Source organism: Furipterus horrens, unplaced genomic scaffold, assembly GCF_987537825.1.
Source record: "Furipterus horrens unplaced genomic scaffold, mFurHor1.1.pri manual_scaffold_2, whole genome shotgun sequence".
Classification (NCBI taxonomy): Eukaryota; Metazoa; Chordata; class Mammalia; order Chiroptera; family Furipteridae; genus Furipterus; species Furipterus horrens.
The window spans coordinates 216,072,459-216,086,962 of NW_028327172.1; the positions used below are offsets into that span (position 1 = coordinate 216,072,459).

The window sequence follows — 14,504 nt, forward strand, 5'->3', positions numbered from 1 at the left end:
TGCCGCGGGAGGGACGCCGCTGCTCAGGTCCTCAAGGCCAGCGTGGGGACGCGCAAGGCGGGGGTCTGGGTCTGGTGCTCACGGCCCCCACGCCTTTCCCAAGTTACCTGCCACCTCCTAGGCCCACCTCTTCCGCCAAACCGGCCGAGCCACTGCCCCTAAAGCCGGCCTGTGCGCCCCGCCCCCACACTCAGCTCAGGCCAGGCCTCGCGCAGGTACGGCACCTGCCCGTCCCACCGGTGCTGTGCCGAGTCCTCTGGCCTGTCCCAGCCGCAGAGACAGGCACTGTGCCCAGCAGCTACAGTCCCACTGTCTCGTCCCTGTGTCTGGGCCTCCTCTGCACAGCCCCGCTGGCCTGTGTCCTCACCCAGCCTGTCACGGGGCTCCCAGGTCGTCAGATGCCTGGAGCCCAGGGTGCGATGCCCACGCAGCCTAGAGTCTGGCTGGCTGCTAACCACAAATGCTATTTGACAGAGAAATGCTTCCAGAAAGTTTATTTGCAAGGACTTCCCATACGTCCCCCTTGGAGGCGCAGGAGGTGGCCCGGCTGCCCCAGGCTCCCGATTGTCCCTCTGAGGGAGCCATGACCCAGACCGTGGGGGCCTGTCCCGGGGGTCCGCCCTTGCAGGGCCAGCAGACGCATGGGGGAGGCATGCGGGTGAGACATGATTGTGTAGAAATGACCAGCGCCCAGGAGGGCGCCCCATGGTCAAGAGCCACGTGGCCCTCCTGGGCGGGGCAGGGGTATCTGTATGGCGGGCGGCACCATGCGCGCGGGCTGGGGCGGCGGTTACCTCCGTCGGTGTTGGTGGGAGCCCCTGCGGTGACTGTGGGCACAACACAGAGCAGCCTGTTAGCCCCGGGACGCCAGGCGGCCGTGCGTGTGGGGAGGTGGCACGGGGCACTGACACCCACACCACAGGACGAAGGGACCCACCACGAGCTCCAGATACGGTCGATGGCGGTCCGAGAAAGAGAGCGCTCCCGGGGCCGCGGGCTTGGGGTGAGGTCCCGCTCTGCCACTAGAGCAGGTGAGCGCCATCTGCCCCACAGACATCTGCTCCAGGGCACGATGGCCAAGCCACCTGGCCTCTCCGACCTCTTCCAGGGCCTCCCACTAGAGCGCAGGCCAGACGCTGGACGAGGAGGCCCGTGCCCAGCTCAGCATGGGGCAGGCGGGTGCAGGTCAGGGCCCTCCCTTCCCACCCCGCCCACTGGCCTCACTGCATGGAGCCGATCTCCCAGATCCCTGGGGTCCTGTAAGTCCCCAGGGGCAGAAACCCATCAGGAGGGGCACCTGCTGGCCTCTGAGCAAGGGCAGCCGTGCCCTCCTCACCATCCCTGCCCTGCCCTTGAGCTCCGCAGCTGTGCCTGGCACTGTGGCCGCAGCCGGGGTCTGGCCACCAGCAGGGCCAGGCTCAGCTCACTGTGCCACCCCCTCAGTGTGGCGCCCGGAGCCCCTGCCTCATTTCCCATGAGGCCCTTTGCTGGAGACTCAAACCAGAGGGGCCAGGGACACCGGAGGAGGGACAGTGCCCTCCTGCCACACCACACACATGCAAACGGCATATACTTTCTGGTTGACAGCTGGCAGGCCCCACGGTCACACAGAAGTCTCAAAACGATCAAAAGGAATCCGGAAAGCAACAGCAAGACCCGCATTACATGGAGGAGGGCCGCTGTGGCTGAGAGGCCAGCAGCAAAGGACGCTGCCCACTGGACTTTAACCGGCTCGAGGAAGTCAGGGGACCAAGGGACAGGCATGGCCGGTGAGGGCGGAGCACGGCCCGGAACGCTCTGGGTAAAGGAAAACTGTACACTTCACACATTATGAAGATCGCCCCACACTGCAACACCAGAGGGGCTTTCCCTTCATGCCTATGCTTTTCCTAACATGCTTCCTGCTCTCGACCCCTCGCCCGGGGCTTTTCCAGGCCTGGTGCTCTGTGTGCCGCGTGCCGTCTGCCGGGGAGGCCCGGGCCAGAGCACACTGGGGGCTCCTCAGAGGTGGGCGCAAGGCTCATCTCGGGTGGGGAGCAAAGCCTGGAGTCACGCAGAGCAGGGAGGACCGAGTAGGGGACCCGCGCTGCGGCGTGACACCTGCCCCGCGGGCCGTACCTCGCTGCCGCTCCGCCGGTCCCCTGTCGCGTGGCTGACGTAGGGCGAGTAGGAGATCATGTCAGGGCGGTCAATGTTGTAGATGGCCTTGCTTTTCGGGAGGGCGGCCAGGTCTCTGTAGTCGAGGATCTCGTCCCCAAGCTTCGCCTACGGGGAGGGCAGGGGCAGGGCAGCTCAGGGACCCACGCGCAGAGGAGCCTCGTGACCCTGGGGGCCTGGTCCCCACCGGGGCCCTGAGGGAGCGCCTGCTCTGGGCCTCCAAGGCCTCCCTACAAAGTAAGAGAGGTGGCCCCACAGGGTGGCTCCGGGTTCAAAGACATGAGGCCTGTGATACGCCTGACACGGGCCCAGCAGACAGGGACACTCAGTCCGTGGCCTAAAATACCTACAGACACCTATGTGTGCATACAAACACATGCGCACATACGACCACATATGTGCGCACACATGTGCGCACAGACACATGGAGGAGGGAAGCTGCAGCATGGACACACATGCACGTAGCAACACATATACATACATGCACACATGTGCAAATATAAGCACTATGAACACAAATGCACACGTACATGTGCACATGCACGAACACAGAGACACACACATGAGTAATGATACATGTGCAAACCCATACACATGTGCATATACACATGAATGCACACATACATGTACGAGTCCATACACACCACACATGACTTCACCCATACACACAGCCTCACACACATGCACACACTCACACACATACACACTTCCTCTTAAACAAAAACAGGATATATAATATATATTATTCTTAGCGTGCTTCCCTAGGAACGCTTCCCACGGGAAAATCTGCATGGGGCTCACACCGCCCCCTGCCCCACAGCGCCCGAGGGCGTGTTTCAGGCCCCGGCTGCTACAGCGGGGGTGAGCGCCTCCTGTGCTCTCCTCACCACAGACCTGGGGGGCGGCTGGGCAAACGTCTGACACATCCCTGGAGCCACACCAATCCCCGCAGCAGGGAGGGTGGTGCCAACACCTGGCATGGACACCCCGCCCCCGGAGGCCTCGCTCAGTGATGGCCAGGGCCCCGCGCCCTCCCCACGCTCACAGAAAGAATCCGACTCACGTAGATCACGCGGCTGGGAGACCCTGAGGTGCTGGATGCCGGCACGGAAATGATGCTCTCTGAGGAAGTTCGGGTCTCCTGGGAAAGGAGGAAACAGGGAGAGACTGAAAACGACACATCCACCCAAAGGCCCTTCCAGAGGCAACGGTGATGGTCACACGGCAACAGAAAGGCTGGCAGGTCATAGGATTCTTAAAATACACAGGCAGCTCGCACGGACCACTGGGAAGCTAACCAGACAGACAGAGCAGTGACGCAGGCCACAAGCAAAGCAGGGACGCTCCCAGCACCGATGGTCACCAAGCTCCCAGGGCGCAGCGGTGACCTGTTTTCCAGAGGATGAGGGCAAGCGGTGGGTTTTCACAGGACTCCGAGCACCAGCGGCAAAGGCTGTCTGGGGCCCAGGACTGTGCTGCTCAGAGGCGCTATTTCCCGCCCGGGACACAGGATCTGTGGCAGTGCCGTCCCCCAGCCCGGGCTCTGCGGTCAGACTCGGGGACAGTCTCTTGACCCTAAAGACCAGTCTCCAGCCTGACTCCACGTCCCTGTCACCTGCCACACGCCTTTCACTGGCAAGGATCCCACATCTGGGCCTGCACCCCAGGCATGACCTGGCAGCTCCACTCACCGGGCTGAGCTTCACCCCTGTCTGGGCCCCGCCCCCAGCTTTCCCACACACCCCATAGAAATGGAGCCTGTCTCCACAAAGGGGCTCCCAGCCAAGAACTGGGACCCGCTCTCCCCTTCGCCCCGCTACCTCCCCTCTCATTTCCTAAGCAGGCCCCTCCCCACCCCCACAATTCTGTCCAGCCCCCGTCAGTGGCGCACACCACTGTGGTGCCAGCAGCCTGGGAGGGACCACGTTATGGGCTGAAACGTGTCCCCCAAACTCACATGTGGAAGTCCTAACCCCAAGGCCCCAAAACATGACTGTATTTGGAGACAAGGCCTTTAAAGGCCTAATTAAGTTAAAATGGGGGTTTCCGGTCGCCCTGATCCAGGCTGACCAGAGTCCTTCTAAAAAGAGGCTGGGACACAGACACACACAGAGGGACAACCCTGTGAGGGCACAGGGAGAAGACGGCTGTCACAGCGCCAAGGAGAGAGGCCTCCCGAGAAACCAGCCCTGCCCGCACCATGACCTTGGACGTCAGCCTCCGAGACTGGGAGGAAAAAGTCTCTGTTGTTTAAGCCCCAGTCTAGGGTACAGCTAGAGAGGCCCAGGACACTAACCCAGGCCCTGGAGCCGTCCCCTCCCTGCTGGAGGACACCCCACTCCTCCTGCGCTCAGCACGATGGCAGCGAGGACGGGACAGCACCGGGACCAGACGTCAGGCACACAAACCTGGAAGGCACAGGGGGCGGTGCCCGGGCAAACCTGAGGGCAAACCTGCTTCTGCATCTAGAAGGAGAGAGGGGAGAGGGTGTGATGCGTGCTGCCCAGCTCTGCCTGGGCAGCCGGGCCACCCCGGCCATGCTTGGGACTGGGACGCCCGATTCTCATGTGACGAAGCTCGGGGCCGCCACCTCCCGGAGGCCTGCTCTGCTTTCCCGGGCCCCTGACTGGGCTCTGCATGCTGCACCAAAAGCAGTCTCGGGTCTGCCTGTCCCCTCAGACCACAGGCTTCTGAAGGCCGGCAGGGGCGGGGGTCTCCCCGCGGAGCTCCGCCCGAACCCACACACAGTGCAGTCCCGAGTCCCTGGCCACCCCCAGGTAAGACATAGTGTCAAGTGCTATTTGCAAAGAAGACGGTGTCCCTCCAAGGCAGGTAACACAGGTCTGTCTTTCTCGCTGTCCCTGTGGCCATGTGGCCCATTTTACCTGCCACAGATGATGTACGCATACATTGGACACATTTGAAAACACCCTTTGTAAGCGAGGCCCCCCACCCCCGTCCCGCTGCCCTGCCGCAGACGCCCTTCCTGAGGATTCAGAGACGCAGCCCGTGAGCAGCTGGGCTCTGAGGACGTCCCGGTGTTTGTTTCCGCCAAGCGGGGCCCACGACAGGATGCCCCTCCGCTCACACGGGGTGTTTAGAGGAAGTACCCTGAGCTGAGGCAGCAGAGGAGGCACCATGCTGTCCCCTGCGTCCCCAGGGTGTCTTCCCCGGCACAGGTTACGTGGGCACGGCCGCGACCAGGGTGCTCGGGCCATGTTGGCAGCAGCTGGGGTCTGTTTGCTCCAGCACGTTAGGGCACCCAGGCTGGCAGCCTCAGCGCCCAGTCCCCCGCCCTGTGGCAAGGGGACAGGGGCAGAGCCTGCCCCCGGTCTGAGCCCAGATGTCAAGGGGAGGTCACTCCTGTGGAGCGGGAGGCTGGGTCTTCTCTCACTTTCTCAGTCCCGACTCCGGTTCGCTGAGGGGAGCCTCACCATTAAACCCCATGCTGACCGGGTTCTCGGGCCTTGTGCACACCCATAGCGTGAAAGAGGGGCTGGGAAGCTCCCCTCACCCCAGCCCCACCGCTCAGCCTTGCCCCCAGGAAGCCCCATCTGGAATAGGGACTGGGACGCCCAATTCTCATGTGGTCACATCCAAGTCTTATCACCACCCACTTCTCTCCACATCACAGCTGCGGGGTGGAGGCTCAGAGAGGGCTAGTGAGTGGCCCAAGGTCACACAGCTGGGCAGAGGCACAGCTGGACTCCAACGGCAGGAAAGGAGTTTGCCCCCAGGGTCCAGACTCCCCCAGGGCCTGACACAGAGAGGCACACCCCCAGGAGGGGCGAGTTAGTTCTCACACGAGTCACCAGGTGACAGGCCACCCCCTTGGCCTGGAGCCGGCTTCAGAGAATGAATGGGGCCCGCGGCACCTCTGCTGTGTGTCTCAGGGGCTGATGGCCCTCTGGCACTCGTACCAGCCCCCGCCGAGCTGACCGGAGCTGACCAGTACTGGCTGGTTCATGGTCATTAATGGGCTGTCTTCCTGCCACCCAGGCCACTGTGGCCAGCCAGCTGAGGAACTGTCTCCAAGGGACCCGAGTGGCCAGGAAGAACCACGCGGGCCTGCTCCCGCCACCCTGGCTGGCCCAGACCCTGGAGATTATTCTCATTTCCCGGGGAGGACAGGAGAGGCTCTGAGGGGCTGGGGTGCGGCTGGGACCTCGGGAAGGTGAAATTAGGGACAAGCAGGGCATGGAGGGGCAGCTGTGCTCAGGCCGCTGGCTTCTGCCCCAAATGTTCCCAAAGCATCTTCAGGAACAGCCCAGGAAGCCACATGGCTGCGCAGCCCTGGGCCATGACCCCTTCCTCCTTCGCTGACCCTCCAGTGTTCAGACAGCCCCCCTTCTGCGAGGCCAGCGGCCCTTGTCACCACGGGCTGGCCCCTAGTCTGGGAGCAGAGGCCACTGGAGCCAGGCTCTCTGCAGGCCCGGGGCCAGGTCCCAGCCAGGTCCAGAACCCAGGAGCCAGTGCCGACCCCCCTGGCCCACCCCCGAGCGGACCTGGCCAGTCTGACCCGTGCACACGCCCACACATGCCTGGGGTCTGGAGGCCTCTCCCCTCGGCAGGCCTTGGCCTCATGTCGGGATGGGGGTCCTCACCCCAGAGCCAGGCCCCGCTGGTCACTGCGTCAGGGACTGTGGCCCTGGCCCGTCTCCGAGGCCTGGGCAACGCACGGGTAGCTTGTAGAGTGAATTAGCCGCGGGAGAGGATGGAAGACAGTCACGGGGTGCAGCCAGTCACTGTGAGGCCGGCCGTGTGTGTGACAGACTGTGGCCGTCGGTGCTGTACCTGCGGGAGGCACGGCGTCCCCAACCGTGCCCACGTCCTAACTCCCAAACCTGCAACTGTGGCCCTGTGTGGCCAAAGGGGCTGTGCAGACGGGGTGGAGGAGCCTGAGGGGAGGCTGTCCTGGATTCTCAGGCGGCCCCATGTAACCGGGGGGACAGCAGTCTGGAGACCGGAAGGCCAGGGATGGATCCTCCCGGGAGCCTCGGGTGGTCGCAGCCCTGCCGGCGGGTTAAACTTCTGGCCCCAGCTCTGCAAGGGAATCACTTGTGGTTCCCAAGCCCCGCGTCTGCGGGTAACTTGTTACAGTGCCACAGGAAGGGGGTACGTCCCCAGCTTCTTCCCACAGGCCTGGAGCCGCGAGGACAGTGGTCACGTGGCTCTGCCCCCTTTTCTCGCCTTCCCCCTTGTCCCAGGCCCTGGGCTCCGGGACTGCAACGCCCAGTTTCGAGGGCCCCTGGCGGTGGGGGCGGGGCCCGGCCTAGGAGAGGCGGCAGCAGGTGGACGGGGGAGGCGGGCGGGCTGCTCTTGTCCCAAATCCCAGCGTCTGTGATTCTAGTGACAGTTCTGGGAATTGCGCCAAAACGGCGGTGATCACCTGGGGACCCGCTAACTTCGAAGTTGTCTCCAGATGACACAGCCTTCAGGACCCACTGCACAGCCGAAGCGGTCAGAGGCCAGGACAGAGCCCCAGGACACCCCTGCCCACCTGGCCCGTCCCTCAGAGCTGCCTGGTTATACCTGAAGCCCCAGCCCCCGTGCCACCTGTCCCACAGCCTGCAGAAGCCGGCCGGTGCCCCCTTCACTGTGTGACAGGCGCACACGAGCGGCGCAGAACGCAGCCGAGTAACAGTGGATTGCACTGACCTTGTTTTTGTCCTCAGTTCTGGCTGCTTGTCGACAGGCCGGGTGCCAGATGGAGGAACCTGGGGACAGATTCCCAAGGCGGAAGAGGTTAGCGCCATACCAGGACGCAGGGGCCTTGGGGTCCGGAGGAGGGGCCGGGGGCTCCCAGGTGGACGTCCACGCTCCCCCCTCCGAGGAGCCCTGGGCACCCTCTGTGTGGACTCAGTGCTGGGCTGGGACAAGCGGGGTACAGGCCCTGCCCCCGGGGACTCACAGCCCAACTGGAGGACAGGACGTTAATGGGGAATCACGGCACCACGAGCTCAGCTCCCCCAGGGGCTGCACAGGGCACCTCAGAAGCTGGGAGGCCACCTCGCCCGCCCAGGGGACAGCCAGACAAGGTGGCTCAGAGCAGGGGCAGCGGCGGGGCTTCAAGTTCAGAGGCAGGAGAGAGAGACGAGGCTGCCAGCGGGACCTTCCCCTGCTCCTCACCAGGCCCCGCGACGGCACAGCTGGGCTGGAGCTGCGGTGGGGAGCGGCCTCAGGGACAGAGCTTTGGGCTCGTGGCTCGGAGGCGGGGAAGGGGGAGCCTCGGGGTTGGGGTGAGGACCGGGGCTGAGAACTGGGGGCCAGGCATGAGGCCCCAACGCTGGGCTTGACCCCATCACTAATTCACTTGGTCTCTGAGCCTTCCCTGCCTCAGTTTCTTCACCTGCCAGCTCCGCGCGGGCACCCACACCAACAGCCTCCACTGAAGTCACCAAATGCCGTGTGTGTGTCTGCAGCTCTGCTCGTCTCTAATTCAAGGCTAACCGCCCTGAGGACCCGGTTTCTCCACCTGCTAACGGGGCCCAGTAACGGGCCAACCTCCCCCAGCCAGCAGGAGAGTCTCATCAAATTAAGTAGGGCCAGAAGGAGGCTTGTGAGCCGTTGCATGCACACGTTTTATCATCACGACATGTCAGTCCCCTGCCCCCACCTCCTTCAGGCCCAGAGCACTTATGTCCCCACTCTGGGCCTCCTGAACCTCTGCCTGACCCCTCCCCACTGAGCCCTACTCTGCGCATGTCCCCCTGCCTGTGGCCGTGGCTGGGTTCACGCCCCGTCAGTGCTGTGCCCGCGGTGAAGGTGCGGGCTGTGTCCATCCCATTCTCAGATCCCCAAACAAACCACACAGGGCCTGGCACACAGCAAGGGCTCAGAAGCGTGTGGGCTTGCAAAGCCTCCCAGGCCACGCGAGTTAACGAACTCATTACTGACTCCCCCGGCACATCCCTGCACCAAACCGGAGCTCCCAGAGAGGCCACGATTGAGGGGGGAGGAAGAGGTGTGGGTAAAGCATTTATTTAAAAAGTGGCTTATGACTACAATGGCAATACATGTTCCTTATTAAACATTGAAGAAACCTAACAAAGCATAAATGAGGAAATTAAGATCACCTCCCAGCTCCTCCCCGCTCCGTTTGGGCCGCGCCCTGGGCTGCGTGCCAACACTTCACAGAGTGGGGTCGGGTTGCACACACAGCCGTGCCTGGGATTCTGGCTTTCAAGTGCCCTGAACACTCCCCAACGCAACCGAGTATCCAAAATGTAACATTACGGGCCGCGCGCAGACAGGAACTGGCCTGTCTGCTCTCCCCTGCGGCTCCCACGCTCCGAGTCTAAGGAACGCGGGGGGCTCCACTGGCCACATGCTGGCAGCTCAGGTCCCCGAGGACTTCCTGGGCCCCGGGCATTTTTAAGGCTCGTGATGCGTATTACCAATTCCCCAGTTCTCGCCCCCACCAGCCAGGTCAGAGCCCCATTCCTCCAGTGCTCGTGACATTCGGACCTGCCTTTCCTTTAAACCACCCCAGCGGGGGAAATAGCACCTGCTCTTCATTGTAATCTGATGATTGTTGGAGAGAGTCTACAGGTGGGAAGGTCACCCCGTGGTCAGGGTGGGGTGGAGGCGCCTGTCTCCTCATTCTCGGAGGCCGTGGGACTCACGGGGACCCCGGCTCTTCAGAGCTTTACTACACAAGAGTCACCTGCAAATAACACCAGAAGGGGGCCCCAACATCAGGCAGCCCAGGCAGAGGGAATAGGGGTGTCCAGGCAGGGAGGGGACAGAGCGCCCAGAGAGACCCCTGGCTGGGGCCCTTGTGGTCCGTGGCTCAGAGCTCAAACACCCCGACCTGGCCAGACCCCTCGTCTAACTCTTAGGAAGTCCGAGGCTGGGAGGGCAAGCGGGACCGGCTGCAACGTCCCACAGAAAGTCACGGCGAGACCTCCATGAAGAATGTCTTTGTTCCCTGAAACCGGATCCCCCGTGATGGCGAGCACAGGTCCCCACGCGGCCGTCCCCGCACCACTGTGCTCGGCGTCAGGGGGGCCTGGCAGCACTATTCACAGTGGGGCCGGGTGCCTCAGGCCGCGGCCCCCCGCCCCGCCGAACATCCCAGCTCTGCTGGAAGGGGCACCATGACCTCCTCTCACGGGTTCTGCAGCGAAGACTCAAGGAACAAAAGGGGACACTGGGGACGGGGCCATCTGGCTGACATCACCCCATGAGGTTCGGCCTCAGAAAGGGAGGCCTGTCTGGCACACAGCCGCAAGACAACACTACAGGGTGTCATTAAACAACATGGGGCCCCTCCCACCTTCCTGGCCTGCTCCTGGTCACCGGAGACAGAGAAATCATTGAAAAGAAACTGTGGCCAAAGAGATGGGTCCTTATATCAACCACCGTCCCAGGGCCTCTTGGGAGGGTCTGAGCAGCATCTGGTCGCTCTCCCCCAACCCGGGCCGTCACCAGGCCCCGGGCGCCGCCTCCCACCATCACCCCTGTCCCCCCACCGCCTGCTGCCCCCCCATGCCTGCTCAGGCCCGGCCCCACCCCCTGCTTCGTGTGGGGCTTCCTAAGCAGCCAGAGGACACGCGTGACCCACTCGTCCCCACCCCGCTCGGGCACTGGGCCCAAGAGTTGCCCGGTCTTTTCTGGGGGGCTGAGCAGCCGCCGGCTTACCTTGCAGGTACATCTCCTCGCCCTCGGCAAACATCCGGCCACACCGGACGCAGAGCGCACACAAGGGGTGGTAGTGCTTCTCCCCCGCCTGTGGGGACAGAGCGCGGGCGTTTCGGGGGAGGCGCCGCGGGGGGCTCAGAGGACGCTGCGTGGGTGCTATGCAGCAGGGAGCCCCCAGAGCCCAGGCCCGGCGGGCGCCCTGGGGTGCTGGGGGGGAGAGCCGGCTCTGCCCGCTGGGGGCGCTGGCTCGGAGCGGAGACCTGGCTCAGTGGTCGGTGGGCCGGCCTCCCCCGGAGGCAGAGGGGCCCGGTCCCATTCACCTCGGTCCCGGGGTTGAAATGGGGGGAGGTAGGGGCAAAGCTAAATCATTTCCCAGGTGGAGGGACTGGACAGGTGAGGCGGAAAATGAGAAAGGATTAGCAATATTCATATGTATATTTGTACTGTTTTTTCTCAATTAGCAGTTATTACTTACAATTCTTAAAACCCATTAAATTAGATTAAAATATTAATACTGGAATAACCTAAACAAATTACATTTGCTGGTTTGGCTTAGCGCCACATGATGCCGAAAGAACCCCAAATCACCCCCATAACACTGTATTCAGCATTACTTTAGAGAGACTATGTCTTAACCCCATGGTGAGGCGGGGCAGGGGAGCTGCGGCTTGTTTCTGATGTTGGACGCTGATCCCCCGCCCACACTTGCCTAAAAGGGGAAGGGGCCAGTGGCCGCTCCCCAAACCTGAGTGAGTAATGATCGCTTTCCAGAATAAGTAACCAATGGGGTAAAAACACCTCACAAGGGCCTCACTTTTCTTTCCCTTACCCACGGCACCTTCAGGGGAAACCAGGCCAAAGGGGACCCTATGTGTTGGGGAGAAGAATCCAGACCAGGTTTGGAACAGAAGCCAGACACTAAAGAGCAGATTCCATCTTTACAAAGCCCAAAACCTGGTAAGTTGTTAGAGTCAGGGTGGTGGCCGCCCCTGGGGGCCCCCAGGGCATCTGGGACGCTGGGTACGTTCTTTCTTGATCTGAGTGCTGGTTACGTGGGCATCCAGCTTGTGAAAATGTGTCAAGCTGCCCCTGTGGGATTCGCGCAGTCCTCTGTCCCCACAACACGGATCGGCGACCTAACGTACGCGCTAGAAGTGCAAAGCCCTCAGGAGGACGCTCAGCGGTGTCTTCGCACCCCATGCTTGGCCGTGGACGCTCGGGTCAGACACGGGAGCGCGGGCAGCAAGAACAGAGCAGGTAAATTGAACTTTCTAAACGAAGAACTTTTGTGCAACAAAGGATATTCTCAAGAAAGTGGAAAGAACAGGGGAAAAATAGCTGCAAATCGCCGACCTGCCAAGGGCTTAGTATTGAGAATATGTAAAGGGTTCTTACAGCCCAAGAACAAAGACGCAGTCCAACTGAAAAAAAAAAAAAAACGGGCGACTGGTGCAGCCCCTGTGGAAAACGGTATGGAATTTCCTCAAAAAACTAAAGAGGGAACTGCCTTTTGATCCAGCAACTCCATTGCTAGGATTATACCCAAAGAATCCTGAAACCCCAATTCAAAAGAACCTATGCACCCTTATGTCCATAGCAGCACTGTTTACAATAGCCAAGTGCTGGAAACAGCCTAAGTGCCCATCAGTAGATGAGCGGATCAAAAAACTGTGGTACATCTACACAATGGAATACTATGCAGCAGAAAGAAAGAAGGAACTCCTGCCTTTTGCGACAGCACAGATGGAACTGGACAGTATTATGCTAAGTGAAATAAGCCAGGCAGCGGAAGACTAATACCATGTGATCTCACCGAATGAAGAAAACAAACAAACGAGCAAAATAGAACCAGAGGCATGGAAACAAGGGACAGAGTAACAGTGACGAGAGGGGGAGGGGGGGGGGGAAGAAGGGGAAGGGTCCAGTCAAGGAACATGTATGAATGACCCATGGCCATGGACCACAGGCTGGGGCTTGACTGTGGGAAAGGGGTGGGGTGGGCAGAGCAGGGGAGAGCGATAGGGGAAAATGGTACAACTGTAATAGAACAATAAAAATATGGGGGGGAAATGGGCAAAGGACTTCAACAGACATTTCCAAAGAAGACATCTAACTGCCAAGAAGCACATCGAATACCTTCAACGTCAGCGGAACTAAGGTGTCAATCCAAACCCCAGAGGTGCCGCTTCCCACCCACTTGGGTGAGGAGAAAACACAATGAGAAAATCAGGAAATAGCATGTGCTGGCGAGAACGTGGAGGGACGGGGAGCCTCGCACGCTGGGAGGAGGGACCATGGGGCAGCGCCATGGAAAAGTGTGTCAGAGCCTCAAAAAGTATAAGGTCCCCATGTGACCCAGCAGTCCCACTCCACAGGGAACATGAAGAGAGCAGGACAAGAGGGACGGGGACGGAGGCGCACACAAACCTGTGCACAGAGGCTCACTGCAGCATTATTCTCGGTCGCCACAAAGTGGAATCAACCCACGCGGCCGTCAGTGGGGAAGCAGACAGAAATGTGGTCCGTCCACGCAATGGAATATTACTCAGCCGTGAAAAGGAAGGAAATCCTGGCCCGCGGGGCCCCTCGATGTCTCAGAAGGACACTACTGTCCTCACAAGGAGACACCACGCTCATCTCTGCCATGTGGGGACACGGCAGGAACCGAGTGGGCCGGGCCCGTGACTGTGGGCTGCCGGCCTCCAGAGACGGGAGAAGTAACAGTCTGTGGTTTACACCACACGGCCACAGTGTTTGTCACAGCAGACAAAGCCAGCTAAGACGGGTTCACAGAGTCAAAAATGAAAGTACTGTCGCTCCGTCTGTCAATCCCCATGGCCCCATGCCATCTCACATTGGCCACAGTGACCGGGGTGTCCCACGTCACAGAACACTGTGCATGCCAGGTCTTTCAGGGCCTGTTCCTCCCAGTTACTGTCCACAAAGGGCCTCGAACATCAGCGCCGGGGGTGTCACCAGGGCAGCTGCCCGGCCCCGTGCCCAGCTGGAGCTCCAGATGGCTCCCATTTGAAAGTACGTTAAATGCCCATGTGGTCGTATAGTGTGTGGCTTTAAAAAGCTGTCTTGTGCCTTCTGACAAGTGACTGTCATCCTGTATGAGACAGAGCAGGGACGGCAGGAACGTACCCTCCAGGAGCGCAAATGAGTGCTGTTCCTCACAGGTCGGGGGCAGAGGGCGGCCCCGGTGCCCGGGGTCCCGGAAGCCCCAGTCCTCCCTGCAGAGAGGACGGCCGCTCCTTCCGCTGTGGCCGCAGAGAGCACAGAGGGTCACCCCTTGGTCGCTATGCACCTCGCATGCCTGTGACAGCATCCCCCTTTCCTCCCTAGACCCCGCTGACCTGGCTGCGCCTCCTTTCTGAGCCCTCCCCGTGTCGTGTGTGTCTGTATGTTTGTGTTGCGCGTCTCTGTGCGTGTGTGTCTGTGCGTGTCTCTGTGCGTGTCTCTGTGTGTGTGCGTCTCTGTGTGTCTCTGTGCGTGTGTGCGTCTCTGTGCATCTGTGTGTCTGTGTGTGTCTCTGTGTGTGTGCACGTCTCTGTGCATGTGTCTGTGTGTGTCTCTGTGTGTGTGCGTGCGTCTCTGTGCGTGTGTGTGTCTGTGTGTGTGCGTGTCTCTGTGTGTGTGCACATCTCTGTGCATGTGCGTGTCTCTGTGTGTGTGCGTGTCTCTGTACGTGTGTCTCTGTG

At 61.1% G+C, this 14,504-nt stretch overlaps 1 protein-coding gene across 1 annotated transcript in view; it reads right to left on the reverse strand.

Annotated features, from left to right (window-relative positions):
• ABLIM2 (actin binding LIM protein family member 2) overlaps positions 1-14,504 on the reverse strand; it is an 81,854-nt gene that overhangs the window by 39,438 nt on the left and 27,912 nt on the right. The window contains exons 7-12 of the mRNA XM_090267120.1: positions 10,801-10,888; positions 7,816-7,874; positions 4,566-4,622; positions 3,221-3,298; positions 2,119-2,265; positions 795-827 (exon numbers count right to left, since the gene is read on the reverse strand). Coding sequence (XP_090123246.1) covers positions 795-827; positions 2,119-2,265; positions 3,221-3,298; positions 4,566-4,622; positions 7,816-7,874; positions 10,801-10,888 — 462 coding nt within the window. The remainder of the gene's footprint in view (positions 1-794; positions 828-2,118; positions 2,266-3,220; positions 3,299-4,565; positions 4,623-7,815; positions 7,875-10,800; positions 10,889-14,504) is intronic.